The sequence below is a fragment of the Syzygium oleosum genome, unplaced genomic scaffold (assembly GCF_021117445.2).
Source record: "Syzygium oleosum isolate NSW1041296 unplaced genomic scaffold, Sole_v2.1 Sole_v2.01, whole genome shotgun sequence".
NCBI classification, from domain to species: domain Eukaryota; kingdom Viridiplantae; phylum Streptophyta; class Magnoliopsida; order Myrtales; family Myrtaceae; genus Syzygium; species Syzygium oleosum.
In genome coordinates, this window is record NW_026607485.1 from 6,696,364 (window position 1) to 6,721,105 (window position 24,742).

General features: G+C 41.8%; 4 protein-coding genes and 1 pseudogene across 5 annotated transcripts; 2 read left to right on the forward strand and 3 right to left on the reverse strand.

Moving 5' to 3' along the window:
- Positions 1-2,739: 2,739 nt before the first annotated feature.
- LOC115665907 (protein DMP2-like) lies at positions 2,740-3,618 on the forward strand. The gene has a single exon (XM_030587722.2). The coding sequence runs from the start codon at positions 2,838-2,840 to the stop codon at positions 3,447-3,449; it is 612 nt and encodes a 203-aa protein (XP_030443582.1). The 5' UTR covers positions 2,740-2,837; the 3' UTR covers positions 3,450-3,618.
- Positions 3,619-4,961: 1,343 nt separating this feature from the next.
- On the forward strand, positions 4,962-6,256 carry LOC115685073 (kiwellin-like; annotated as a pseudogene).
- Positions 6,257-6,486: 230 nt separating this feature from the next.
- On the reverse strand, positions 6,487-9,337 carry LOC115685004 (uncharacterized). The gene is made up of 4 exons (XM_030609981.2): positions 8,910-9,337; positions 8,621-8,722; positions 8,003-8,129; positions 6,487-7,035 (listed from the first exon to the last, which is right to left on the reverse strand). Exons 1-4 carry the CDS (start codon positions 9,114-9,116, stop codon positions 6,815-6,817), a joined length of 657 nt encoding a protein of 218 aa, XP_030465841.1. The 5' UTR covers positions 9,117-9,337; the 3' UTR covers positions 6,487-6,814.
- A 141-nt stretch (positions 9,338-9,478) lies between these two features.
- LOC115685002 (pyruvate, phosphate dikinase, chloroplastic) lies at positions 9,479-17,402 on the reverse strand. 2 transcript variants are annotated; one of them, XM_030609975.2, is made up of 21 exons: positions 17,196-17,400; positions 16,478-16,777; positions 16,119-16,175; positions 15,629-15,862; positions 15,417-15,554; positions 15,070-15,232; positions 14,702-14,937; positions 14,457-14,585; positions 14,066-14,245; positions 13,452-13,589; positions 13,003-13,167; positions 12,577-12,738; positions 12,372-12,461; positions 11,878-12,016; positions 11,595-11,772; positions 11,153-11,282; positions 10,723-10,851; positions 10,386-10,523; positions 10,229-10,306; positions 9,792-9,883; positions 9,479-9,670 (listed from the first exon to the last, which is right to left on the reverse strand). In XM_030609975.2, the coding sequence occupies exons 2-21, from the start codon at positions 16,742-16,744 to the stop codon at positions 9,628-9,630; spliced, it is 2,886 nt and encodes a 961-aa protein (XP_030465835.1). In that variant the 5' UTR covers positions 16,745-16,777; positions 17,196-17,400; the 3' UTR covers positions 9,479-9,627. The 2 variants fall into 2 exon arrangements, with proteins under 2 accessions (XP_030465835.1, XP_056169073.1); XM_056313098.1 differs by lacking the exons at positions 9,479-9,670; positions 9,792-9,883 and adding an exon at positions 9,890-10,048 and having other exon boundaries at positions 17,196-17,402.
- Positions 17,403-20,093: 2,691 nt separating this feature from the next.
- On the reverse strand, positions 20,094-24,742 carry LOC115685003 (putative E3 ubiquitin-protein ligase RF298). Its single transcript, XM_030609978.2, has 4 exons — positions 24,609-24,742; positions 24,250-24,292; positions 21,839-23,990; positions 20,094-20,730 (listed from the first exon to the last, which is right to left on the reverse strand). Exons 3-4 carry the CDS (start codon positions 23,981-23,983, stop codon positions 20,191-20,193), a joined length of 2,685 nt encoding a protein of 894 aa, XP_030465838.1. The 5' UTR covers positions 23,984-23,990; positions 24,250-24,292; positions 24,609-24,742; the 3' UTR covers positions 20,094-20,190.

Here is a 24,742-nt window from a genome sequence, read left to right on the forward strand (position 1 = left end):
TGTCTAATCGACCCACAACCGATTAGTGGTGGCTCTGAAAGGTAAGATAAATGTCATGATTAAATCGAGTGCCAAGTTGCGATCGGATGGGCTTGGAAGAGTCCGCACTAAACGCGAGCGATTGTCTCATGAGAGGAACCTTCGTTCCCGTTTAGTAAATCCGTTAACCATCCCCTAGGGGTTCACCTCCGGGAGGTTGTGACACTACTTACGAAACCGGTTGGACTACACCCGAATGGCAACGAGGAACGAACGGCGGCACGACGTGAACGGTGCGGATAACGGCGACAGTGGTACGGCTGTGGCAAACGACTTGGTGATGGACGGCTGCACGACATGAACGGCTCAGCGACAGTGGTGAGCGGTGACACGATGGTGTGGATGGCGCGGTGAGGGATGCGGTACGGCGGCGAGTGGCACGGCAGCACAATAGCAAGCAGTGGTGACGAGCAGACGGTGGCACGGCGTGGCGAATGGCGGTGAACGGCACAGCACAACACAGACTGTGGTGAACATCGGCGACGTGGCAACAAGGACGACACGACGCGTTGGACGGCCATGAGTGGCGCGGCAAGGATGGCACGGCACAATGGACGGCGGAGAGCGGCACGGCACAGCGATGAGTGGCGTGGTGGTGGCCGACGGTGAGAAGGGCATGAGAGGGAGAGAAATGAGAGTGAATGCGAGAGTGGAATGAGAGAAGTGAGAAGGGTTTCCATTAAAGTAATTTTGTTAGAAGACTCCAATAATACAAATGCATTAATGGCTCAACCACCAAGCCTAGCCTAGCTCCTTAATTTGCTCCCAACCAAGCAACTTTATGGACAAGAAGCCATCTTGGAAGTCTTCTTCAACAAGCCTCTCCCTTAGGTAATCATGGCTAACAAACTAAGTTCAAGTACTTAGTTAGGGACTAATTAGGGGAACCAAACTAGAAACCAACCAAGTTGACATCTTCCCTCTCTTCCCCAAAGTGGCGCCCAAACCATTCAAAACAAGACCCAATTTGGTCTTTCCCCAAACAAAGCTTCTAGAAGTTACATTAGAAGCTAAACTATAGGTTAATAAACATAGAACACTAATCATGCACAAGGCACATTAATGTGCAATCTTCCAAAAATCAACCAAGGTCAAATGTGGTGAGATGGGCTTTAGCCTCTTGATTGGCGCCTAATCGGGGCCGAATAAGTCCAATGATGCATAATTAAGCAGCGTCGGATTGATGATGTCACAGAAAGTGAAGAGAAATTGAGAAAATTTTAAATAAGGAAATTTCAAGTTCTGACATTTTAAATTTCACAAGGTCAAGCATTTTATAGGATATTAAAAAGGAAGTTTTTTTAAAAAAAATGAATATATATATATATTTACCCAAATTTAACCAAACTTTGACTGAGCATGTCTTTTCTGTCTCACCTTCAATTGACTCGATTTTTCTACTTACGGGAAGCTCATAACCCGATTGTTTCAAAAATGCAGTTCGATTTTCAAAAAGAAAAAGTGTTCAAGTGACGAGTTTTTCGGAATTGGATCGAATGTAGGGTCACGATATTGTCTTCGCTAAAAATCTGATTATCGTGATTAACCCTAAATAATTTGAATGATTAGTCCATCCAAGCTGACTCTGTTTGCATATTTCAAGCAGCTGGAGATTTTATACATGTCAAATTAATGCAATCAAGTCTTTCTGTTAATTTTGTTCAATTTGGTTAATGGAACTTTTTTTTATTAGTTTCTCTCTCCTACGTGCCACTAATGGCTAAAACATCAAGGACAAAGCTGCAAAACTAATGCAGCGTTGACGTGGCTTTTTGTGACATTTGGTATTTTAAGGGCTTTGTGCTTCTTTCAATACTCTTGATTGCACATAAGTCCCTTCTTAAATGAAGGTTCATAGCCTTATTCTTTATGTTTTAGCTACGTTAGCACCACGTAAGAGAGAGAAAATAATAAAAAAGCCACATGGACATTTTAGATTAGCCAAATTGGATGGTGTTAACGAAAGGACTTGATTGCACTAATTTAATAATTTTTAAGATTTGATTGCATTCTTTGTAAGTTTGAGAACTCGATTGCACTAATTTCACAAATATGAGATCTCCTCGTGGTTGATAGCTTTTTATGTAAAGAAAAGTAATTTATCATTTAAGTAATTTCATTATTGTAATCTATAACTTTTAATGTAGGAAAAATAAACATCTCCTTTTATATAACCAAAAAAACATAGTGTAATTTTCCAAGAGCATGAAAAATCTTCAACCACTCAACAATTACGAGATTAGTAACTTTTGATATGTGTAGAAGTAAATACCAATAAAACAAATATTAATCCTTTTCTTATTGGAAAAGTAAGCAAACATGATATATGCATAACAATTCAACAAGGAGTGGCCATACAATCACCGACATTAAAATCAAGTATATCCTGATAAAACTCCACTTCAATAGGGAATTTTTTTAGTTAATACAATGAAACAAATAATGCTATACGTAGAAGAATGCAAATAAATTCAAGAACATTGTCTTGAGGAAGCAATGTATCCACCAACTACATAAGGTGCAAGTCTCAAATCCTTCACGAGCCTAACAATCCAAGCTTAAAGCGAGACGAAGGCCAACTCGTTTCCAAGAGTAAAAGCAAAACCTTTCTCTAAAACCTCGCCTATCTCTCACGTTACGTAGAAGCAACCCACTCTCTTTCCTCACTCTTCCTTCACTATAAAATACCTCCCAACACAAAAGAAGCACCTCATCACATCCAAACACTATAGAATTTCTTCAGTCCCAATTCACTGTCGTCTACTACAGCAATACCAGCTCACGATTTTGTGCAAGATATGGCTCCCACAAGCTCTTCGAGATCCAAGAGCAATGCGTCCAAGCTCCAGGGCATCAGGGACGCCACGTTTGCGTCTCTAGGGAACCTCGTCAAGCTCCTCCCGACAGGGACGGTCTTCATGTTCCAGTTCCTCAACCCCGTCCTGACCAACAATGGCCATTGCCACACCTTCAACAAGTACCTCAGCGGCTTCCTCATCGGGGCGTGTGGCTTCTCGTGCGCCTTCTCTTGCTTCACCGACAGCTTCACCGGCTCTGACGGTATGATCCACTATGGCATCACCACGGCTAAAGGGCTATGGCCCTCATCGGCCGAGTACTCCGGCTCGGTCGACTTGTCTAAGTACAAGCTCCGGGCCAGCGACTTTGTGCACGCGTTGCTCTCGACGATGGTCTTCGCGGTAGTGTCACTATTGGACCTGAACACCGTGGAGTGCTTCTACCCATCGTTCGAGTCGAAGCAGAAGGTGCTGCTCATGGCTTTGCCTCCGGTGATCGGCGTGGCTTCCAGCATGGTTTTCATGGTATTCCCTAACAAGAGGCATGGGATTGGGTATCCTTCTTACAGTGGCGAGTCCAGTGATCAAAGTGCTACCAAGGAGGAAGAATGATTGTAAAGATTAAAAAAACAACAGCTTTCGTATGTCATTTGCTTGTTAATTAGGGAAGTGTACTTCTCCCTTTGAGCGGTGTGCTTGTGGTGTCCAATATTTGGTGTTGTGTGGCTGTAACTTTCTTGCTCTTGCTCGTTTTCATAATATAATATGTGGGTTATGTGAAGAGTGGCATGACAATGGTCTTGAATTTATCATTGTTTAGTTTATGTTACACCATAGTAGCTTGATAAGTGAATTTTATAACCTTGACGGGTGAATTAAGAAGCACAAGATCTCGAGTTTGAAATTATCTCCATGGCATGCTTTCGTATCACGCATTAAGGCCCAAAATGGCCCAATTTAGGAGTAGTTCGAGATACACCTTTGCAAGTTTCATTAGAAGAAGTTAATGATCAGCCTTCAAAAACATTATCCAAAAAGTAAGAGTGAAATAGCCAAATCAAGAGTTCATCAACCCCAATTAACATAAACACTCGCCCAGAAACTTTCCATGATTGGGAGTTGTATTTTCCTAGAGATGAGTTTTGGATTGGGCTTCATCCAGAACAGCCCACTTTTAATGTTAATCCAATTTGGTAAGACTCCAAAGATCGTATGTATGTGGTATGCAACATGTATGCATTCTTTCCTGACAAAGCATTACTGATAGATGACAAGATTTCAATCAAATCATTGAACATAGAACAAATCTTGGGCCTAAGTCCACATTTAGATATGGTCCACCTAATTGCACGTGGGTAGCTAATGACGCGTTTACCTTATAAAGCCATCCAAATCCGTTGAATGCAATCTCTTTCTTTATCAACTTGTGAAACTCTCTAGATCTAATGCATGGAATTGTTTACCTTTCTCTAGAGACATATTTTCCTCCATCCCTGATTGGATTCCTCCAGCTAGTCGTCAGATTGGTGGGTTAAAGACACGAATATTGCCTACATTTATATTTGATTAAGCATGTATATGGATGATGTTTCAAACTTGTAAACCACCAATCAAAACACATGATTGGAGGAATTATAGATTTTTTTTGGCGTAGTATAGAATCGGTCTCTTGGATCAAGAAATGTTGAATAACACCCGATGTGCGAAACTTCCTTCAACTGCCACAAATAGGTAAATTGTGTAAGTCTAAAATGAACTTGTGATGGAAATATGTAACTTTCCACTATTCTCTATGGTGATGGTGCTTGTGGAGGTAGTTGAGTGCGATATGATGTTACCTATCTAGATTGTTACAAGACATCGAAGTGAACAGAAAACCTAAAATGTAATAAATAAAATGTAAACATCAACAATAGAGCCAAATAGTAAAGAGAAAAAGAATGCGTTTTAAGGGACTATAAATTTACCATAGACACAGTTTACCCTAATAAATTTTCCAATTATTAGGTTACAAACATAAACACAGTTCACATTTATTTTCAGTTAAACCTGCATGTCCACATTCACAAACCTTCAATCGAGCTTTGATCGAAAGAAATCGGAGTAAATTTTCTTTGATCAGGGATGAAGGAAAATACAGCCGTCGTTAATAATTTTTGTTCGATGCGAATTGCAATTGCGATTGCCAAGTTGGTGGTACCATGCATAACTTCTCAATAAGCAACTATGCTAGCAATTTGGAAGTAATAATCTAGCTAGTTACCCTCCAACTTATGCTTTGAAGGCCCTACTAATTGGCATTGTTGCCCTAAAGTGGTTTGCACACTTGCAAAAGAGGATTTAACACTATCACGGCGGTGAATAGAAGGAAGGACTTAATTCGCCCACTTGTATATGAACCCTATATAACAAGCACCTCGTCTCCTTTCTCCTCCACAACCATCTTTACCACATCAACTTCCAATTCCAGATATGAGCTTCATACCATTCTCTCCTCCTTTCTGGTACTACTGACCCTTGCTTGTGTCCCTTTCACACCCGACGCAATCTCTTCATGCAACGGCTCATGTCAAACGCTGAATGACAGTGCGGGCCAATAGATTTGCATCAATGGAAAGTGCAACGACGATCCCGACCTAGGCACTCATTTATGTGGCGGGACCCCTCCATCAACCATACCTCCGCCTCCACCGTGAGGGGGGGGGCGCACCATCTCCTCTTGTAATGGCCCATGTCGAACGTTCAATGACCGTGCAGGCCAATTGATATGTGTCGATGGGAAACGCAATGACGATCCTGACTTGGGCACTCACATATCCACCACCCCCGTGTCCCCTCCGTCGACTGTACCTCCTCCTTCTCCATCAAGCGTACGTTCCTCACCTCCTCCGTCAAGCGGAGAATGTCAATCTTCGGGCACTCTGGTTTGTGGAGGCGCATCGTATCACGAATATAGCTGCTCACCCCAAGTTACCCCTTTGACTTCCGCTATTCTGACAAATAACGACTTCAGTCAAGGTGGTGACGGTGGGGCTCCATCCGAGTGCGACAACGTGTACCATCAGAATTCAGAGCTGATCGTCCCATTATCGACAGGGTGGTACAGTGGTGGATCCCGCGGCGGCAAGATGATTAACATAATATCTGTTAAAACCGGGAGGACTGCGAAGGCTAAAGTAGTCGACGGGTGCGACTCCATAAATGGTTGCCATACCGAACATGCTTATCAACTGCCGTGTCGAAACAACATAGTTGATGGCTCCGATGCCGTGTGGAGTGCCCTGGGGCTAGATAAGAATGTGGGTGAAGAAGACGTGACTTGGTCCATGGCATAGAGAGTGACCTGAGTGTCTTCATTTCCACGTGAGAAATGAAGCTTTACGAACTCTGATGAATAAGTGCTAGACATCGCCAAAACAATAAAGTTAAAAAGGAAAAGGTTACCTGTACTGCACTCTATTTTTCATTTTTTATTCCTCAAGTTTCAAGACATCATCTCTCACAAAAAGAGGGATTTCAAATACTTTCTAATTAGAAAGAAATTCATATCTTCATGTTTTCTTTTTTAATTTTCTACCGTACAAATGCCGGTGTGCCACATAAGCATGACCCGCCAGCAATGAATAGGATATGTAACGGAGGAACTGGATTGTACAAAAGAAAAATCAGCGAACTTGATTGAAACAGAAAAGCATGAGGACTTAATTGCGCAAAGCACAAGACTCTGGGACGGAACATATCTAATCCTTGGTTCGTGCAAAAACTAACGTCCCCATGCATACAATCAGAAAAGCATAAACTGCTCAATACCGGAACAGGCTCTTTGCCGGCTGGCTCGCTCCAAAGACATGGACGCATCAAATTTAGCCGCTCGGTTCTTCAGCATGTAGACATGCAGATGACCACCTATGACTCTTCTATCATTCCCAAAGGCTTGGGTTGTCAGAATGTATGAAAGAAAATTCACTTTCCTGAAATTACTGATCATCACCGAACAATCCCTCCAGAAGATTTGACGACGACTGGGCATTTCCATTGCCATCAAAAAATTCCGAAGTGTTTTGCTTTCTAGATTTCCGCTCCTCAATGATAGCATCCATGGTTTCTGCGCAGAAATTACGCTTCACTTGCTTTGCTGGCTTCTCAGCCACAACAAACTTATTTCCATCACGGATTCTTTCGGAGAAGCCTGCCCAAACTGAAGAGAATCCGTGTCTCAGATTTTAGGTGTGGGTCAGAATTATGTGGGAGTAAAAGGAAACGGGACAATACAGATTAAGTTCTCGAGTTACACGTGATCAATTCTCAATGTGCAGAAGAACATTCAGAATCTCATGAAGTCTGGAGATATTTAAGAGAATCAATTCACAGAAGAAACAACAAAAACAAATATCCATCCACAGGACCACCAGCGCCTATTTTTCCAAATATAAAAGCAAAGTTGCTAAATTATGTGTCCCTCTTGATATCATTGATGACTCGACCACAACTTAAGTGATGACAATCCTCTCGAGCCATTTGAACAGTTGATCCTTTCGAACCATAAAATCAAGTATAATTGTCGTCAGTCCAAGCATAAACATTCAGTATTCATCCAAGGGCTCAGGCCTATCCGTTAATCCAACCCACCAATGACATTTAAACACCTCAATGCTTACACTTTGCTACAACCCCATGTGAGCAGCTGGGCCAAAAATGAAGTATACTAACTAATGACAACGCATGATGCACCTCCAAAAGATATCTTCTAATCTCCTGAGAAGGATTACTCAAGACAACGAACAAAGGAAAAGTTGCATATAGTTGCTGCATGAAAGAAAGGATGAACAAGCCTGTTTATGCAGTAGGAACCCCACACAAGATCATCTCCACCACTGTCTAGCATGACATACAGTTTCAAATAGAATCGCGGAGATATGAAACACAGCAATAAAGACAAATCCGCAACAAGGTATGCATAGCAGCAAATAAGATTATGGAAACGCACGAGTTTTGGAGGTCGGTCACTAAACTCATATATCAGTAGCTTACGCTGCATGCATATCAATTAACAATGTAGCTTAGATTTCTAATGCAAGCACATTTACTACCATGTATACTAGCACAGAAGTATAACTTGGTCTTTCAAAGATTTTTCAAAAGTAATGGGATTCCCAAGAGATTACCTCCAAAATGATGTAGAACTATGGAAGCTGCTACAGTGACATTCAGTGAAGCAGTGCCACAGCCATACTGAGGAATATAGACAAAGAAGTCACATATCTCGCATTCTTTGGCAGAAAGGCCTGTTCCCTGTTCTCAGTGAGAATAAATCAGATTCTCAAAATCAGCCTTTGAGAAGTTTCATAAAAGAAGGGTTTACTGTATTGAGATAAGATTTCTCGATTTATTGTGCCATGCTTCATCAGCTTTAATTAACAAATAAAGTAGGTAAACTTAGAGGATTCTATCTCCAGCTCAATACACTTGTCTGCCCCTAAGTTCATTGATCACCAATGAACAGTTGCAAGCTGTGAAGCGATGTATAAAACATTCATGGGTCAAGTATCTGCAAACTGCTTTCAGTTGATGTAAATTCAATGTGTATTTATAATTAATCACCCGATCGAATACTAAGTATGCCCATCTATCGAGATGACTACATTTGACCGAAAATGCTTAGAAAAAAGATAGAAGAGCAGCTTATAGTTATAGGTCATCGAAAAACCGACTAACAGTCACCCTGAATCAATCAAAGATTGCTCTTTCATGGAGGAAAAGTGGAATTGTGCAGACAAATTTACCTCGTTGCCGACGAGGAAAGCCGTGCTCCTCTTGAAAGGATGCTGATTGACGGCTACAGCATCATCTGTGATTTCCACACCACATATATCACAATCCTTCTCCTAAAGATTATTAAGCAGCACAATGTAAATCGCAAAACACCTCCAACGTTTGGCCTACGCAAAACCGAAAAAGAAAGAAATTTGACGATTCCTACGCAACGGAATCCGAAAACCCAGCTGGGTAACTAGTAACTACAGATCGCTTCACGGAAGAAGCGCTCGTAAACCAAGAGAGAACGCGACCCACCTTGAGGAAGGAGCGAGCTTCGGGGAGGGAGTGGAAGTGGCGGAACGCGAGGTGGGAAGTGGACCCGTGGCTCCCGAAGGCGTTGAAGTCCCGGCGGCCGACGACTATGAGCTCGGAGACGCCGAAGGCGGTGGCGCTCCGGGCCAGGGTCCCCACGTTGTGCCGCTTCGCTATGTTGTGCACCACCACGTAGCTCTCTACACCCATCTTTCTCTTTCGACTCAGAGGCAGGCAGAGGCAGAGGCAAAGGCAGAGAGAGAGAGAGAGAGAGATGGGTCTGAAACCTCGGGCGGTTTTCTCTTCTGCTGGTTCGAGCTTGTCGAGGAGGAGAAGGAGAAGCAGGTTTTATGGTCGATACGATGTCGTTTGACAGGACAAAGGTGGTTCCTTTGTCGCATGTCTCGCGTTCGTTTTCCGTGTATCCGACGCTCTTAGATGGATGTTTCTCTATCATGAAACTTTTCATGGGCATATGCGGCTTTAGCCGTAAAAAGTTTGCATTTTTAACATGTTCAGACAGGTATGAATATGAAACAGTAACAAATGGTAAATGTCATAGATTGATCACATCAGATCCAACACATGGGTACCCTTTATTCATCTCAGAATCGTTATTATTATCGTCGCTTCTTTACATGGACGGCGATTATATACAGACCGGGCGCAAAATCGTCGAATGCGCGAGAGCAATTGCCATCGTCGATGGGGCGACTTGTCTTCAAACCGCTACTTGAGCCGCCGCGAGCCTAGCAATAGGGACCCTGCGAAGGCGGAATGAAAAATGAGAATGCCACTCTTCCGAAGTCGAGAGAATTAAGTGAGACAGCAGACGCGGAGCCCGGGCGAATTCAGCAAAGAGTTAAAAGAGTATTAGATAGAGACCTGAAGGGAGAACACGAAACGTAGTCCAGTCCAGCCTCCGCAAAGAAGGCAACCGAAGATGGCTCGCCCCCGTGTTCTCCGCATATACCGACCTGTTTTCAGTCCCGCATCACTTGCACATCTCAAAGGAAAATAAGTAGATGAAGGAAACTGTCGCGCACGACGCTCCGTCGCAGACTATTCACTGAAGTCCAAGTGCGGACCCTATTGTTTGGCTGATCGTTTTTCATGATATGTAACTTAGAAGCCGGGCATCGCTGATATTTCGACGACAGCAGTTTTTATGCAGTAAGAACTAACGCGAGAACGATGTACGGGAAAATCAACCATGTAAGGTGAATTCATGGAAAGCCAAATATGCGGGTGTAATAAGGGGAATGATGTGTTTACCGCTGCAGTGTACTAATGAGCAAGTCTACTCATTCACTGACGATTACCTTTAAGTTTGGCCTAGCTGCTCGGCCTCTCTCGGTTGCAATCTTGATAAGTTGGCCTACGCCTCTCCGATCTAGCACCTGCAAGCAAGAAAATTCGGATTGTCAGGAATTTGGCGAGGCTCTCCCTCGGCTCTTGGAGGTAAGGTGTGGGACTGACCTCGAAAGGATCAGCTTGCAGGATGCCTTTGGACAAGTATATAGGAAGGAATTTGCCAACGTCGTCTCTGCTGTATCCGAACGTCATTTGCGTTAGATCGTTGGTCCCAAAGGAGAAGAACTCTGCCTCCTTTGCAATCTATGGTTAATTGCACCAAAGAATGAGCAAAGTCAATAAACACAATGATATGCAATATGCTCCAGCATTAACATTTGTGTTCATCAGAGCGATCCTTTAAAACAGTAAAAACAACGAAAGTGCAACTGCAGAGAAGAGAATGGGAACACTGCATAGTGTCGGTTAGACCCGGCACATAAGGAACAAATGGTTTACGCACCTCATCGGCCACAAGAGCGGCCCTAGGAATCTCAATCATTGTCCCAATCTTGTAGCTTAATGATGAACCCGCCTCAGAGAATACTTTCTTGGCAATGCTACGTATTAAACTCACCTGATGTCCTAGTTCCTGGCAATCAAAATCATCAAATTTTCCATGAGGACTGTTTCAGTCCTTACATCCAAAACCAAAATGTCCAAAAAGGTCATTAAACTACAGTTCATGCAGTTGAGTGGAGGCACTTCCAGGGGGACTGTTGACTATAAAAGTGAAACCCAGATCAATTCAAGCTCATATTCAGCATGAGTGGTTATTTTTGTGGAGATATTAGCTAAGAGAGTTCAGTAAATGAGAGTTTTGGGAACTCACTCTTAACTGTAAAAGATTTGGACTATGCATATTTAGAAGAGGAAATGAAAGATAGTCATGCCTGAGGCGTTCCCACTAGTGGAACCATTATCTCTGGAAGAACTGTGAAGCCCTGGCGGCTCATTGTCACCGCGGCTTGGAAAACTGCATGAACTTGCATTTCAGTCAGCTCGGGGTATGATATGCCTAGCCTGTTTACATGCCAAGAAAATAAAAGGAAATTCATATTGACGCAATAGAAGCAGTTGCCCGTTTGAGCGAAAAGGTTAGTATTGAACTGAGAGGATGCATTCGACGTTTCCATAATTCAAGCATTGCTAATTATACACGAAACTTGCGGAGCATGTGAGTTTATGTAACTTCCGGACTAGTCAACTAAAGTAAGTATTCTGACAAAATACAATAAAAAACAAAAACTAGAGGAAGTAGGCAAATCCATTTTTCTTGAACATTAGCATTTAAGCAGAAACCACAGCTTGCAAATAATCAGAAGGATCACAAACCTGCAGCCTCGGAATCCAAGCATGGGATTTACTTCAGATAATTTCTCGATCCTTGAGTAAACTTCATCTTCAGTCATGCCGGTCTCTGTGGTTAGTTCACTAACAATCTGTTCTAGGTCCCCTTCCGGAAGAAACTCATGAAGTGGCGGATCTAACAGCCGGATGGTCACTGGAAGGCCTGGAATTTCGAGACACCATTTCATGTAATTACCGAGAACACAAATGTTTGCAAAAAAAGAATATGGAGAAAGACATAAATAGTATGCGAAGGCAATACAGTTACCATCCATAGCACGAAATATCCCCTCAAAATCAGATTGTTGATAAGGCAGCAACTGATTCAATGCTGCCTTTCTCTGTTCAGTGGTGACCGCCATTATCATCTTTCTCACTGCTTTTATCCTCTCATCCGAAGCAAAGAACTGAACATGATGAAAAAACATAGATGATCAAAATTGAGTTCAGAGTACCGCATGACACATGACTGCATGTCACACAAGGAAATTCATGCACATGCGAGAAAATTATCCATCCGCAACAACTTCACCCGCTGTCGGTATAAACAAGACAGCATGCTAATATAATTGGATTCTTCATCAATAACTCAATAAACCACCATTTTGACACCTTAAGGAGGCATTATAATCATGCCATTTCAAGTATATGAGAGATTCCTCTCGACCCTTTGGACAAGGCAAGTATTTAAGACCAGCAAAATTTGCGTTCTATTGCTTCCATGACAAGAATGACTGATCAAAGTGGGAAAATGATCTTCACCATGTGTTCTGTCCTGCAAAGTCCAATCCCTTGGGCGCCATTGTTTCTGGCTGTAAGAGCATCTTCAGGGGTGTCAGCATTTGCCATAACCTAACATTGAACGGTATGATATCACCCGATCACTAAGAGAATATCAAAGAACATACATGTTAAACTGCAAGAACTTTTACAAGATGAAGAAAAGACTGGAGAAAAGGAGCTGTACCTTGAGAGACCTTATTTCATCGACCCAGGACATGAAGATCTCTATGTCACCACTCAATGCTGGAGGTGAAAGTGGTTGTTTACCCAAAATCACTTCGCCAGTCGATCCGTTAAGGGAGATCCATTCGCCTTCTTTAATTACCTTGTCTCCAATTGTGACCACCTGCACTATTGGAAAAGAACCCACTGATGTGATCACCTTGTGTCTGAAAATTTAATGGGTTCATCACACTCTAAATTTTTTTATAACGGTGATCTAGACAGTAGTTTCACAAGAAGACACAAATTCACAATTGTGGAGTTCAAGATGAAATGTCTCCATAACCACACCGATACTTGTGTCCTATCTGTCTAGGAATGGGTATGTCAACTCAACAGAAGAGCCAGAGTAACATAGCTGAGAGAGAGGGTTTGCAGGAAAAATTACCTTCTCAGCATCATTTACGAGGATATCAGCGCAGCCAGAGACACAACACTTTCCCCATCCACGCGCCACGACCGCCGCATGAGATGTCATGCCACCTCTAGCTGTTAAAATACCAGCAGCAGCATGCATTCCACCAACATCCTCTGGGCTTGTCTCAGTCCTAACCTTTACACACACAGAAAAAGTGTTAATTCGCCTGTCTTAATTTGAGCTTGCATCCCAAAAGAGATCCTCACAGTTTTAATTCCAAGAAAAAGGCTCATTTTTCCATTGCCAGTTCGTCAACTCGTGATCAAATTTGTTTGAACCACTTTTCTTTGCTCAATACATATCGATCATAGTTTATGTCATCAGTTTAGAAGGTTGAAATGCCAGATAGCACAGTAAAGAACTCCCTCTCCAGTTACAATGCATATAGAGCATGAGAATTAATGCCAGAACTGCCATACCAGAATGGCACTTTTTCCTTGAGCATGCCATTCTTCGGCATCATCGGCGCTGAACACAACTTGGCCCACAGCGGCTCCTGGTGAAGCAGGCAACCCCGTAGCAACAATTTTATCTTTGTATGCGGCTGGGTTTTCAAACTGAAAACAGCAGTTGAAAACTTCAGCAAGATCTTGAATAGTAGTAAGTGTGAGCATAAATCCATACAGGAGTGTAAATTTTCCGTCCCGACCAAATTATACAATAAATTTAAGAAAGACAGACCCCAGAAAGACGCAATGCGGATGCACGTCCTATTATACAGGTATTTACGTTAATGCGGGTTCTGTTTGGGCCTTTTATGATGTCATATAATTTTTATAGACTCATGAAATTATCCCTTCAACGAGATTAAGTACTTTGAAAATGTTGGTAGTGTCACATTTATATGCGAATGAAGATACACAAAGGCATTAGGTTGGATATAGGACTCAGTGAAATTGTTTATACTTACAACGAGAGATATCTGCTGGCAGATTAGATGGATTAGGATGCAGACACAGTTACTCCTACATTCTCTCATCACTATTTGATCGTAAAGAGACCCAAGTGTCTTGCAGAATTTGAGCATGTGTACCTGTGGATGAAGAAGTTGATCGAGATGCTGAGGCTCCACCATCTTCATAGAAGAACGAATGTCGACAAGCCCTTCATTCACCATGTCTACCGCGATCTTTATTGCGCCCTTGCCAGTACGCTTTCCAGACCGGCATTGCAACATCCACAGCCTATTTTCTTGAACTGTAAACTCAATATCCTGTATGTATCAAAGTCAGACATGCAACGACTTTAGTCTCAAATTCTGAGGCCTACATCTGCAAATGAGGATCCAGTTTATCTCATCGAATTCAGAGCAGGGAACTAACATAGAAAATCGGTGCGTATGTCTTGCTAAGGTTGAAGGATGGAGATATCGCTCTAGCACAGTGGTGTAATGATCTATCTAACAATAGAAAGAGATTCCATACCATCATGTCTTTGTAATGCTTCTCTAAGATTTCGCAGTTCTCCACGAGTTCTTTGTAAGCTTCCGGCATGCAATTCTTCATCGTGTTTAAATCTTCCGGAGTTCTAATTCCCGCTACCACATCCTCCCCCTGTCATGTTATTTAGCCACAAACTAGCTTGTCAATAAATATGCCGACTGATTTGTGACATTACTGAGTCACCAGAAGCGGCAACACATCAAAGAAGAAAAGACCAGATATATAACCTGTGCATTGACCAAAAACTCGCCGTAGAGCTTCTTCTCACCCGTGCTCGGGTTTCTGGTGAACAGCACTCCTGTCCCTGAAGTATTTCCCATGTTTCCAAAAACCATGCACTGAATATTCACAGCGGTGCCCTTCAATCCCGTTATTTGATTGATGCTTCGGTACTTTATAGCCCTTGGACTGTTCCACGAATCAAAAACGGCTTTGACAGCTAACTCTAACTGCTTTCTTGGATCTGCAAAACGGATGCAATTCAAACAAAAAAAAATTAATTCTTCGATTCTTATACATGTTAGAAGAAGCACTGTTATCATCTTATCTCCTTTATTGTTATGTTGCGATATGTAAACTGGCTGGTACTTGGTACCTGAAGGGAATTCTTCTCCCATCGTTTCAAGATAAACATTCTTGTATTGTGCCACAAGCTCTTTAAGATCTGAAGCTGTTAGGTCGGTGTCTAGTCCAACACCTTTCAAGTGTTTCAACTGCTCTAGCTTCTCCTCGAATGATGAATGTGGAATGCCCATGACCTAAATTTACGCAGAAAAGAAAGTCCTTTGTAATGTTGGTATAAAATGAAAGAGGTGCAAGAACGAAGTTGAACACTATACTCGAAATAATGCAAGTACAATTCTGGCTCACTTGCCAGGACCATGATTAGGTAGACTAAGCATTAAGCAAAGATCTAAAAAGAATCGAGCACTATTTACTTACAACATCTCCAAACATGTCTAGAAATCGTCTATAAGAGTCATAGGCAAAGCGCTCCCCGCTTTTCGCAGCCAGACCAGCAACAACATCGTCATTAAGCCCAAGATTAAGGACAGTGTCCATCATGCCAGGCATCGATATCTACAAATATAGGAGAATCATAATGCACCGATAGTCTGACAAATTTAGCTCTGGAGCGGTTAAGGAATTCCTACCGCTGCACCAGATCGAACAGATAGAAGGAGTGGCTTTGAAGGGTCACCAAGGACTGCCCCCATGTCCTTCTCTACGCTCTCCAAACCTTCCAAAATCTCCTCCCACAGACCGTGCGGAAGCTTATTCCCATTCTGCTGGTACTCTTGGCATGCTTCTGTCGATATGGTAAGCCCGGAAGGCACAGATAATCCAATGCTAGCCATCTCTGCTAGGTTCGCTCCTTTTCCTCCCAACTACAAAATTTAATAAATGCATAATCTCAAAGGCATTCATCACGGTCATAGGTTTCAAAGTTCATAATTTCAAAAGTGAATGTTCAATTTGACAATGTCATATTGGAGAGCGTATACTTTGTCCCATGATTCAAATGACATATGTTTCACTTTCAGTTCTTTTAACACCTATCGAATGCTACCTCAATATAAGTCAACACAAAAAAGGAAAGTTTCACATTCCATTGGCTGAATTTTTAGGAAATAAGGCACTTACCAAGGACTTCATGCCCTTATTTCCCTCGCTCCTCCCTTTTCCAAATGTAAAAACTCTCTGCAGAACACATAGATCAGAATAAAACCTCTCTTTGCAACACGAACGAACAGAAGAAATTATCACTTGATATGATGTTATAGTTGACATGGTTTGCTAGCTTGGTAACTACATGCGAGGATAGATAGTCAAAGCTGAACTGTACTTCCTAGTTTCCTAGATTGTTTTGTCATTTGGTAAAGGGATTCTCTAAAGCAGCCGCATTAGGTGATCAAACGTTATTTAAATTTGGTAATAAACTTGCTCTGGTAATGCATTTCCTGTTTTGCTAGTGTGTCATAAGCTGAAACAACCTGATTCACCTTTTTTGCCGTAAAGGTTGGGTCTGTGACAGGTGTAAGTATTGCTTGTGTCTTCGTAAGTGATGGCTTGTTTCTCTTGTGCTTCGGATTTACAAACCCAGTTCCATCCGATTCTTGACAGAGGATACCATGAGGCCTATGGCCCCGGCTTGCCTGAAGTGAAGGGCGGTTGTCCCTGACCAGGACACCCACTTGCTCCAAATGATGCCTCTTGAACAGACCATGCTTAAAAACATCCGAGGTAGTCCTCATGAGCACGCCTTCCATCGTCGAAGGCAATTATCTCCTTACTGATACAACCTGTAATTACAAAATGTAAAAAAAGGATGACAAACAATTCCAATCAAACATAAGATCTCCAAGTCACATGCCACATAAATATTCTATTCAAAACGGATTTCACACGTCATATCAGTACCAGACTACTGAATAGTTCGATGACATGGTGCAACTGCAACAATCAACAAGCTTTCAAATGACATGATTAAGCTAATATAGACCTCGCCATATTCCGTTTCCACGATACACTAGACCCGAAGATCTAATGCGGCTCTTTTGCATCCGAAAAGAAAGCTCGCAAAATTTTGTATGAACTCAGGACCTGAACAAGAAGTTGGACCAAACATTCACAAGCTACGTTCGCCCATCAAATGATCCACATGCAACATGCAAAAAAGTGATGAAGTCTACCATTCTGAAGCTGTAACCAATGCCATACCTGATTCACCAAGAAACTAAAAGGGATCTGCGAACTTCTTCATGATGCTTGAGGCTCAGACTCTCAGAGAGCTTCTTGAAACTAGAAATGGCGGTTGAATTGTTTCGTTTCCCTTTTTTTCTTTATTTCTTTAATCTAATTGGTGGTTAATGAACAAGAGAAAAGAGTGACAAGTGACATGAGTGGATGAGGTCTTAAGTTATGGTGGTTACTCAAGCTTTTTGTTTTTGGTTGTCTCCAACTCCACAGGAGTGTGTAATCCTTGAATTATGGGAAATAACAATAAAACCCTTTGAGATATCTTTTATAGATAGATAATCTATATTGAAAATAAAAAACGAACTTATATATTGCTAAGTTCACATTACATAGTAGACACGATCAACACGAAGTAGCTAATGATTTTAAGTATATAATTATTATATTTTCCCTCTTTAAAGTGAAGGAAACAAAACTCAACTGCACTATATCTTTTAAGTTATTAACTTCTTAAGCATGAACAAGAGGAAAAGATAAACAGGTCATGATCTGCTTGAGCTATCCAAGGCACACATTTCGATGCCCACATTATTATATAATTATCGTTTTCACTATGCTTTGTGGTATATCTATGATATACAAACTACAAAGTGGTGAGCACAAGATTAAAATAACTTTAACATGACATCAATCTTCATGCGTGTTACACCAGAATTAAGAATTGGATTAGAAAGAGTAGTGACGTTGTCTGGGGGTTTTTTTATTCAAAGAGAACGTAATCGCTTTTTATAGCTTTTACTCTAGTTTTTAACTGGGATTCATCTAGGGAGTGTAATGGACAAGCTTCAAAGAAAGGTTCAAGCCTATCTATGGTACAAGATAGTCTGCTCAAATTATGTGACTCTTCTATTGTTGTGCCTCAGGAAGTGCGTCTGGTTCAATTGCAAAACATCATTGAAAGAACACGTTACAATGTCAGGTAATGCATTGCATTCGAACATATTGGTTTACTCATACAAATTTGGATTCAAATCACTACACTTGCACATAATCTTAAGGCCGCTATCATGACCATGGACGTGTGTGCTCTAGTAATTACCCGATATGTGTAAGAGAAGAGAGTGCCGCACCCAATGAGGAAATAGTCGATTTCTAATTAAAGTAATACATCTCAAACGATATTAAAAATACACACCGAGTTTTTTATTTATAATGCTGCTTTTTTTTTTTTTTGGTACTTAATATCAAGACTGAGCTGGCACATCATAATGGCTTAAGCACAAGTGACAATTCCAAGTGATTTTCCATGAAGATGCAAGAAATCTTTCCATCAAAATTCAAGTGGAGGACATTTGTGGGATTTCAAAGTTATTATTATGGTCAACATTTAATAAATGATGAATGGACAACTCCTCTTTTCAGCTGAAAAAACATTACCAGTGGGACCTGGGAACCCACCAGAAAGCAATATACTTTGCATCCAAAGGGCTTCTGCCACGTGGTTTGCTCTCGGACAGATATGAAATTGTGATCCTCCTCTCTCCTTATCCTTCTGCCACAATTCTGATGAATTGTTATTCTATGAACCAAATGTATTTTCACGTGAATGTTTCTCATCAAGAAAAACCATATTCATTGGCCTCTCGTTAGGAAAATAATTTCCCACACCAAACTATGAGCAAGCGTGAGTCATTATCTCCAATCATTTTCATCATATCTCATGCTGTAAAAGATACCTAGTTCGCATATGTTGCTTTATATTTGTTACGGCGATGCTAATCTCGGTGTCACTTACTAGTATACTTAAAGGACTCTAATTTGAACAAATTTTGCAATAAAGAATGTCGAGATGGACATGACTTCCAAGTTATAGCATTAGGATTATTGAACTCATCAACAAGTAAATACGAGTCCCGAACAAAACAAGAGTTGGCTAGCTTCCATAGATGCAGGATTATCGTCATGTGGCCCTTTTCAAGTGTCCAAAATTTTTCCAATGAACCTATTGTCCACGGTAATCCCCACAAGTGTTGCGAGATTAACAACATCGTTGGTTACAAAATGTTCGGTAGCAGAAGCCATCTCTTGAGAAGAAAGAGATTTCAGCAGGAATTGGTGTTGGCAACTCATTATATTGCAAACAGAATTCTCTCTTTTCCTCTTTTCTGGCTAGGATTCTAACTTACCACCAACCCCTCAAAACTTTGAAGATATTCAATGCTGCAATGCAACTACAAGCACAAACAATGCCCCCAAAAGAATATTCTAACTGTGGATTCAGCTAAACAAAGAAAAAGAAAAGGCCGAAAACCAAAAAAGAGTCCTTGGTGTCAAGTACCACTTGGCTTGTAGCTTATAAGAACTTAATCACCGAGTGGCTTATGCTTGTTTGTAGAAGACTTGCCCTCAACAATTTGCTCCTAAATGACACAGACATGATGGAGGAAAAATCTCCAATCTTCTTCAGCTCTTTATTTTGCGGCAAAGTCCAACCATAATCACAACGATCAGATGCAATCAATAGCGCATCCAAACCAATTATCAAGTGAGCGCACATGAAACCAGGGAAGGTGTACTGTCAAGAAAGCTAATGGAAATTACCAGAGGAGAAGCAAGTAGTGAGGAGGCTTATGGAGGAAGCTAATGAAAATCTGATTTCTTCCGAATAGAGAGCGAAAACCTGATGCCAGGATCCTAGGGAGACAAAAAAATTTGAAAATCACTTGTTCTAAATGGCTAACTTCTGTATGAATGACTCTTACAAAAGCTTGTCTACCGGAAAATTGTAATAAGAACCTGGTTCACTTAAGGAAAAAGGACGACTGCTCATAATTATATCCCCATGTGTCTGACTCAATTTCATGCATAAGTCATCAACCTTACAGCAGAACGGAAATATAGCTCTGTCACTTGAAACTCTTTGGAGGAGTAATATTCAATTCACTTATTCATTTCAGAGGAGTCCATCAACCCATTATTCAGGAGACTGAGTCACGCTCGCTTTTAGGAAAATATATTAAGAGCGAGCAGGAGGAAAACGCACAGAGATCCTTTGCTGGATGGGGCTCCTACAAGAAGGGCAATCCTTCATACCTTGCCTCTCGTGGAGCTCATTGCATGTCGAGCACACCACTTGATGGGCACAGGGGAGGAACACCACAGACATTTCTTCCGAGAGACACATCACGCACTCTCTCTCACGTCGTACACCAATCCCCAAGTACTCTTGGAAGTCCACAACCTCCAGCATAAGAGGGTCTTCGGGCAAGTTATGAGAGCCCTTTCCTGGGTCCGTGAGCCTGCTGGCATAACTTCCATCGATCCCCCTCCAAAGAGCAGCGATTTTGGAAGAGTCTGCCTTCAGCCTCAACTGAGAGATTTCCTTTTCAAGCCTCTGGATATCCTCATTGTACTTCTGTGAAGTGTTTTCTGCATCCGATTTAGTGAGCTGTTCCTTGGATTTTGTGGAAGCCTCTATCTGTTCCGTCTCTTTTCTCAATGAATTGACCTGCACCCATGAATCTTCCTTTGCCTTATCTTCCTGTTGCCACCTAGCCTGTGACATTTACAATCTCCATATCAAGGTTATGTAAAATGAACAGAGACCAGAAATGTTGTCATCATTGAGTCAACTATAGCGAATTTTTTAAGATGCAGGACCTTAAAATTACAGTGATTAACTGCTTCTTCCATATATCAAATTTCTTCTCTATCGGCTGTACTTTTTAGCAGTATTTTCTAAGGCTCTTGACACATCTAGCCACAATCCCATAACCCATATTGATACTATTTCCTGAATCGTTGCGCAGATCTATTTGCTTGCACAACAGCACACATTCTCCAGTTACTTTAACCCAATAAAGAGGAATAAGCTACAAATACACTCAATTACTAAAGTGTAACACAAAGAATATGTAGGTGGAAAGAAAGTGCTCTCGAAAACCAAGTGATGTATCAGAGCCTTGACCGACATTTACCTCCGAGAGAATTATTAACAGTTAAAAGGATAGAATTGTAAATGGAAAATATCAAGAATGTATACTGTTTTAAGAGTCTATTGATGATCAATTCTCTGCTGGAGAGGATCATTTACCCAGAACCTTTTTCCTGACGACACATGTACAGCACAAAACCCATTTCATGTGTCATGCACATAAGAACATACGTAAATAAGAACATTAAGCTTATAACATGAGCAGGGTCATGTATAATTATTCTTCTCCGTTGAGACTGTCTGTTGGCATAATTGAAATGGGTTCATCTCATACAAAAATTCGTGATAGCATCATCGGATTCATTCAACTATCTCAAGAAATTACCTTGACTAGCTAGGACATTGCCCACGTGAAAGGCATATTAGATATTGTAGGTTAAACATAAAAGGGCAAAGCAGCAAGGCGAACAAAGAGGGTATTAACTTATAAAAGGACAACGATATAATCTGGCATGAGACTCTTTTTTGAATCCACCCCCAAAATAAAAGGGAGTCAGACTTCTGCAGTTACTCAGGTCCAGTCAGAGCGACCAAAATAGGCTTGTGACATCAATCTGTCACTGCCCAATAGCCTAAATGAAATGAAATTTACACAAACCATATCCGATCATCACAATAATGCCTCAAATTCTCGTAAGATTCTACAGTCAAGTCACAGTTAAAATCTTACCTCACGCCGATTATGGAGATCTTTAGCCTGATCTACATCCTGTATAAGCTGTGCAAACCTGTGTTTTTCAGTCAGTAGCTCTTCCTGGAACATGGTTTTCTGCTTCTCCCAGGACTGCAACTTCATTTGCATCTTCTTCTCCCTCTTAAATACGTCCTGACAGCTTGCAGCTGATTCGGCAGCTCTTAACTTGGCGGTTTCCATCTCTTGCCTTAAAGCAGCATTCTCCACCTCAAGCCTCCGGACAGCAGACTTTGCTCGCTCCACTTGGCCATTAGCCTTGCACAGTGCATTTTCCATCTCAGAGAGCTTTTTCATGGTATTCTCCTCCAAAGCCTGCTTCTCTTTCTTCAGCCGCTCAACTTCTTCTTTCTCTTGCTTCAGTGCCTTGAGCTCTGCCTTATCCTTGCTCAGCCTACGTGCAACCTGCATAACCTTTTGATTGGCCCATTCGGTCCATTCCTGCAGCTGACTTTGCAAATCATGTAATTTTGGACCAAGCTTCAAGATCAACTCTTCTTTCTTATCCCGAGGTACCCATTGGCCAGAAGTCTTGTCATATGGTATTCCAGCAAAATTGAAATCGGATCTCTCGGCATTACAACTTGTGGAGACAGGGACCAGGTCGCTTTTTGTAGTAAGTGAAAGAGAAAGATCAGGATTGGTAGCCGAAAATGGAGGCACGTTCACCAGTGCAGATACCACAGATGGGCTGCCCACGACAGGTGAATCTAATGGGATTTTAGTACGAGAAACTTCCGGAGCGGTAGATACACTTTCCAAATTGAATACTGCAGAAGAAGGTGGTTCCGAACTGTTTGAAAGACCGCCATGACCGTTTCCTTGAGCTGCATTAATTGCAACTGCCTTATTTGTTTTTAAGGAAGCACTCTTAGAAGTTGAGTCGGACATGGATTTAAGTTTCTTATCGTACATCAGTCCACCCAAACTGCCAAGCTTCGCTGCCCTTGAGGACCCTTTAGAACCGTACGTTCGGTAGTGTTTCTCTAGATGTAGTGACTTTTGACGAAGCGCATAATCTCTCTTGCTGCCACCATGAACCTTTTTGCTAACAAATTTTTCTTCCACAGCAGGGGCTAGAGATGCTGCTGCAAAATCCGAAGATTTGTTGACAGTAACAAGTGAGCTGCTCACAGTTTCTCCTGATATATTTTGTACCGGCGAACTTTCTGGCTGGGATAAATTTTGATGTACTCCCACGGTAGGTTCATTTGACTGATAATTATGGGCACAAGGAGCAGCAGGGACTGCGTTACAAGGATTTGACAAGGTCAGTTCTGAACTTTTCACATCCGACCTAAGACGGCTTTCGATGGAAATAGAGGAGCTCGCAATCGGACCTCCATCACCACCAAAACCATTCAAGGGATCAGCATCCATTGCACAAGCATGTGACACATTCATGTCGCATATCAGTAAGCACCACATTGCATCCCCAGTGCTGAAGAAAGGCCTTACTTCTTGAAGAACGCAAACAAGTTCAGCAAGAACATACATCTCCAGCTGCTTTAGGTCTGTAAAGTATTGGTCCCTTCCAGGATCAATCTCCACACCATTTCTCAGGTATGCCAAAGTGTTATCCACGATATTTGACACAATATCCTTGCAGCCATAGCAAAGGCCAGAGCGCAATACAGCACTTGTAGCAACTTCCTCAGTGTAGCCACAAGCCACGATTTTCTTAATGGCACTCTTAAAGATCGTGTCGAGATTGCTCAACACAAGCTCTTCTAACTGGCTTTCTGTAAGATCACTCCAATCAGCGGACTCGTCTGCTCCTACTTCTTCCTTATTCCGGCTGGGCCCGACCTCGGATGCATCTGCGGCACTGGACAATTCAAGGTCAAGTTTCAACCCGTCGAGATAATCCTTGTGATTACAAGCGCCACAAGGAGCAGCCTGTCCTTGTCTTGTCATGGTCTCAAACTTCTCAGCAGAGAACTCATAACTCACATAATCAATTTGAGGCATGGATAAAGGCTTGCTCATATCACTCAACGGCGGATCAGCCCTGAATTTTCTCTTGTTCCGACTCGCTTTTTCTTGGACCAATGCCGAAGGCGACACTTGGCAGCAGCTACTGCTAGTACTATTGCAACTCTTAGCAGAAGTTATCGACGCCATTATCGAGCTGCACAAAATAGTTCCTCTCATAAGACTAAATCACATTTAGTCACATTAATACAATTTCATCAATCCTCCATCAACACAAATCCATATACTCGAGCCTTTCAATGATTACCATAAAAATCAAACGAAGACAACAAAAACGTAGCCGTATGAAGAATCAAAGAACCTTGTAACAGCACTATCAAAGCTAACATTGAATCAACTACCCGCAGGCTGGAAACGAGAGATTATCCATTCAACAAAAGAATTCAAAGCGATACCTTATTACGGATTCAACTGAGAGAGTGGACGAACAAAAGTTCCCTGCATTAACAATCGAAATCGCCGATCAAAACCACATCAAAAAAAAGAAAAAAGAAAAAACGAAACCCACGTCACAACATCTCAATGATCAATGCTTCTGTCAAACACCCACTTCACATCCGGGGCAAATTCCACACCATCCTATCAGATTCGACTGCCCAATCGATACCCGGAATCGAGCGACGGATGAAGAAACAAACCCAGAATTGAAATGATATCGACGACCCACTATTCGTATTCGCGAAAGATCCCCAAATGAGTGAGCAAAATTTGATTTTGCGAGAAAACCAGTGTGCGGGAACGATCGGAGACGTACCGATTCCAGCTAAAGTTCAAGAGGAGTGACGCGAAACATATGAACAAAATCTCCAGAGACGAGGAATGGAGAAACAGAGCAATATATACATCTCAGTCTTCCCGTCTTCTTTGGTTTTGGGCCTCCGTTTGTGC

What these genes read in the sequence shown, in the direction of transcription:
- LOC115685002 (XM_030609975.2), bottom strand. Translation starts at nt 16,744, where the DNA reads ATGGAAGGCGTGCTCATGAGGACTACCTCGGATGTTTTTAAGCATGGT. An exon ending in AGCATTACAAAGACATGATG is followed by an intron (nt 14,246 to 14,456) that starts GTATGGAATCTC and finishes TGATACATACAG; the next exon opens with GATATTGAGTTTACAGTTCA. An exon ending in ATCAACTTCTTCATCCACAG is followed by an intron (nt 13,590 to 14,065) that starts GTACACATGCTC and finishes TGCTGTTTTCAG; the next exon opens with TTTGAAAACCCAGCCGCATA.
- LOC115665907 (XM_030587722.2), top strand. Translation starts at nt 2,838, where the DNA reads ATGGCTCCCACAAGCTCTTCGAGATCCAAGAGCAATGCGTCCAAGCTC.
- LOC115685003 (XM_030609978.2), bottom strand. Translation starts at nt 23,983, where the DNA reads ATGGCGTCGATAACTTCTGCTAAGAGTTGCAATAGTACTAGCAGTAGC. An exon ending in ATCTCCATAATCGGCGTGAG is followed by an intron (nt 20,731 to 21,838) that starts GTAAGATTTTAA and finishes TAAATGTCACAG; the next exon opens with GCTAGGTGGCAACAGGAAGA.
- LOC115685004 (XM_030609981.2), bottom strand. Translation starts at nt 9,116, where the DNA reads ATGGGTGTAGAGAGCTACGTGGTGGTGCACAACATAGCGAAGCGGCAC. An exon ending in AAGCTCGCTCCTTCCTCAAG is followed by an intron (nt 8,723 to 8,909) that starts GTGGGTCGCGTT and finishes AATAATCTTTAG; the next exon opens with GAGAAGGATTGTGATATATG. An exon ending in AGTTCTACATCATTTTGGAG is followed by an intron (nt 7,036 to 8,002) that starts GTAATCTCTTGG and finishes GATTCTCTTCAG; the next exon opens with TTTGGGCAGGCTTCTCCGAA.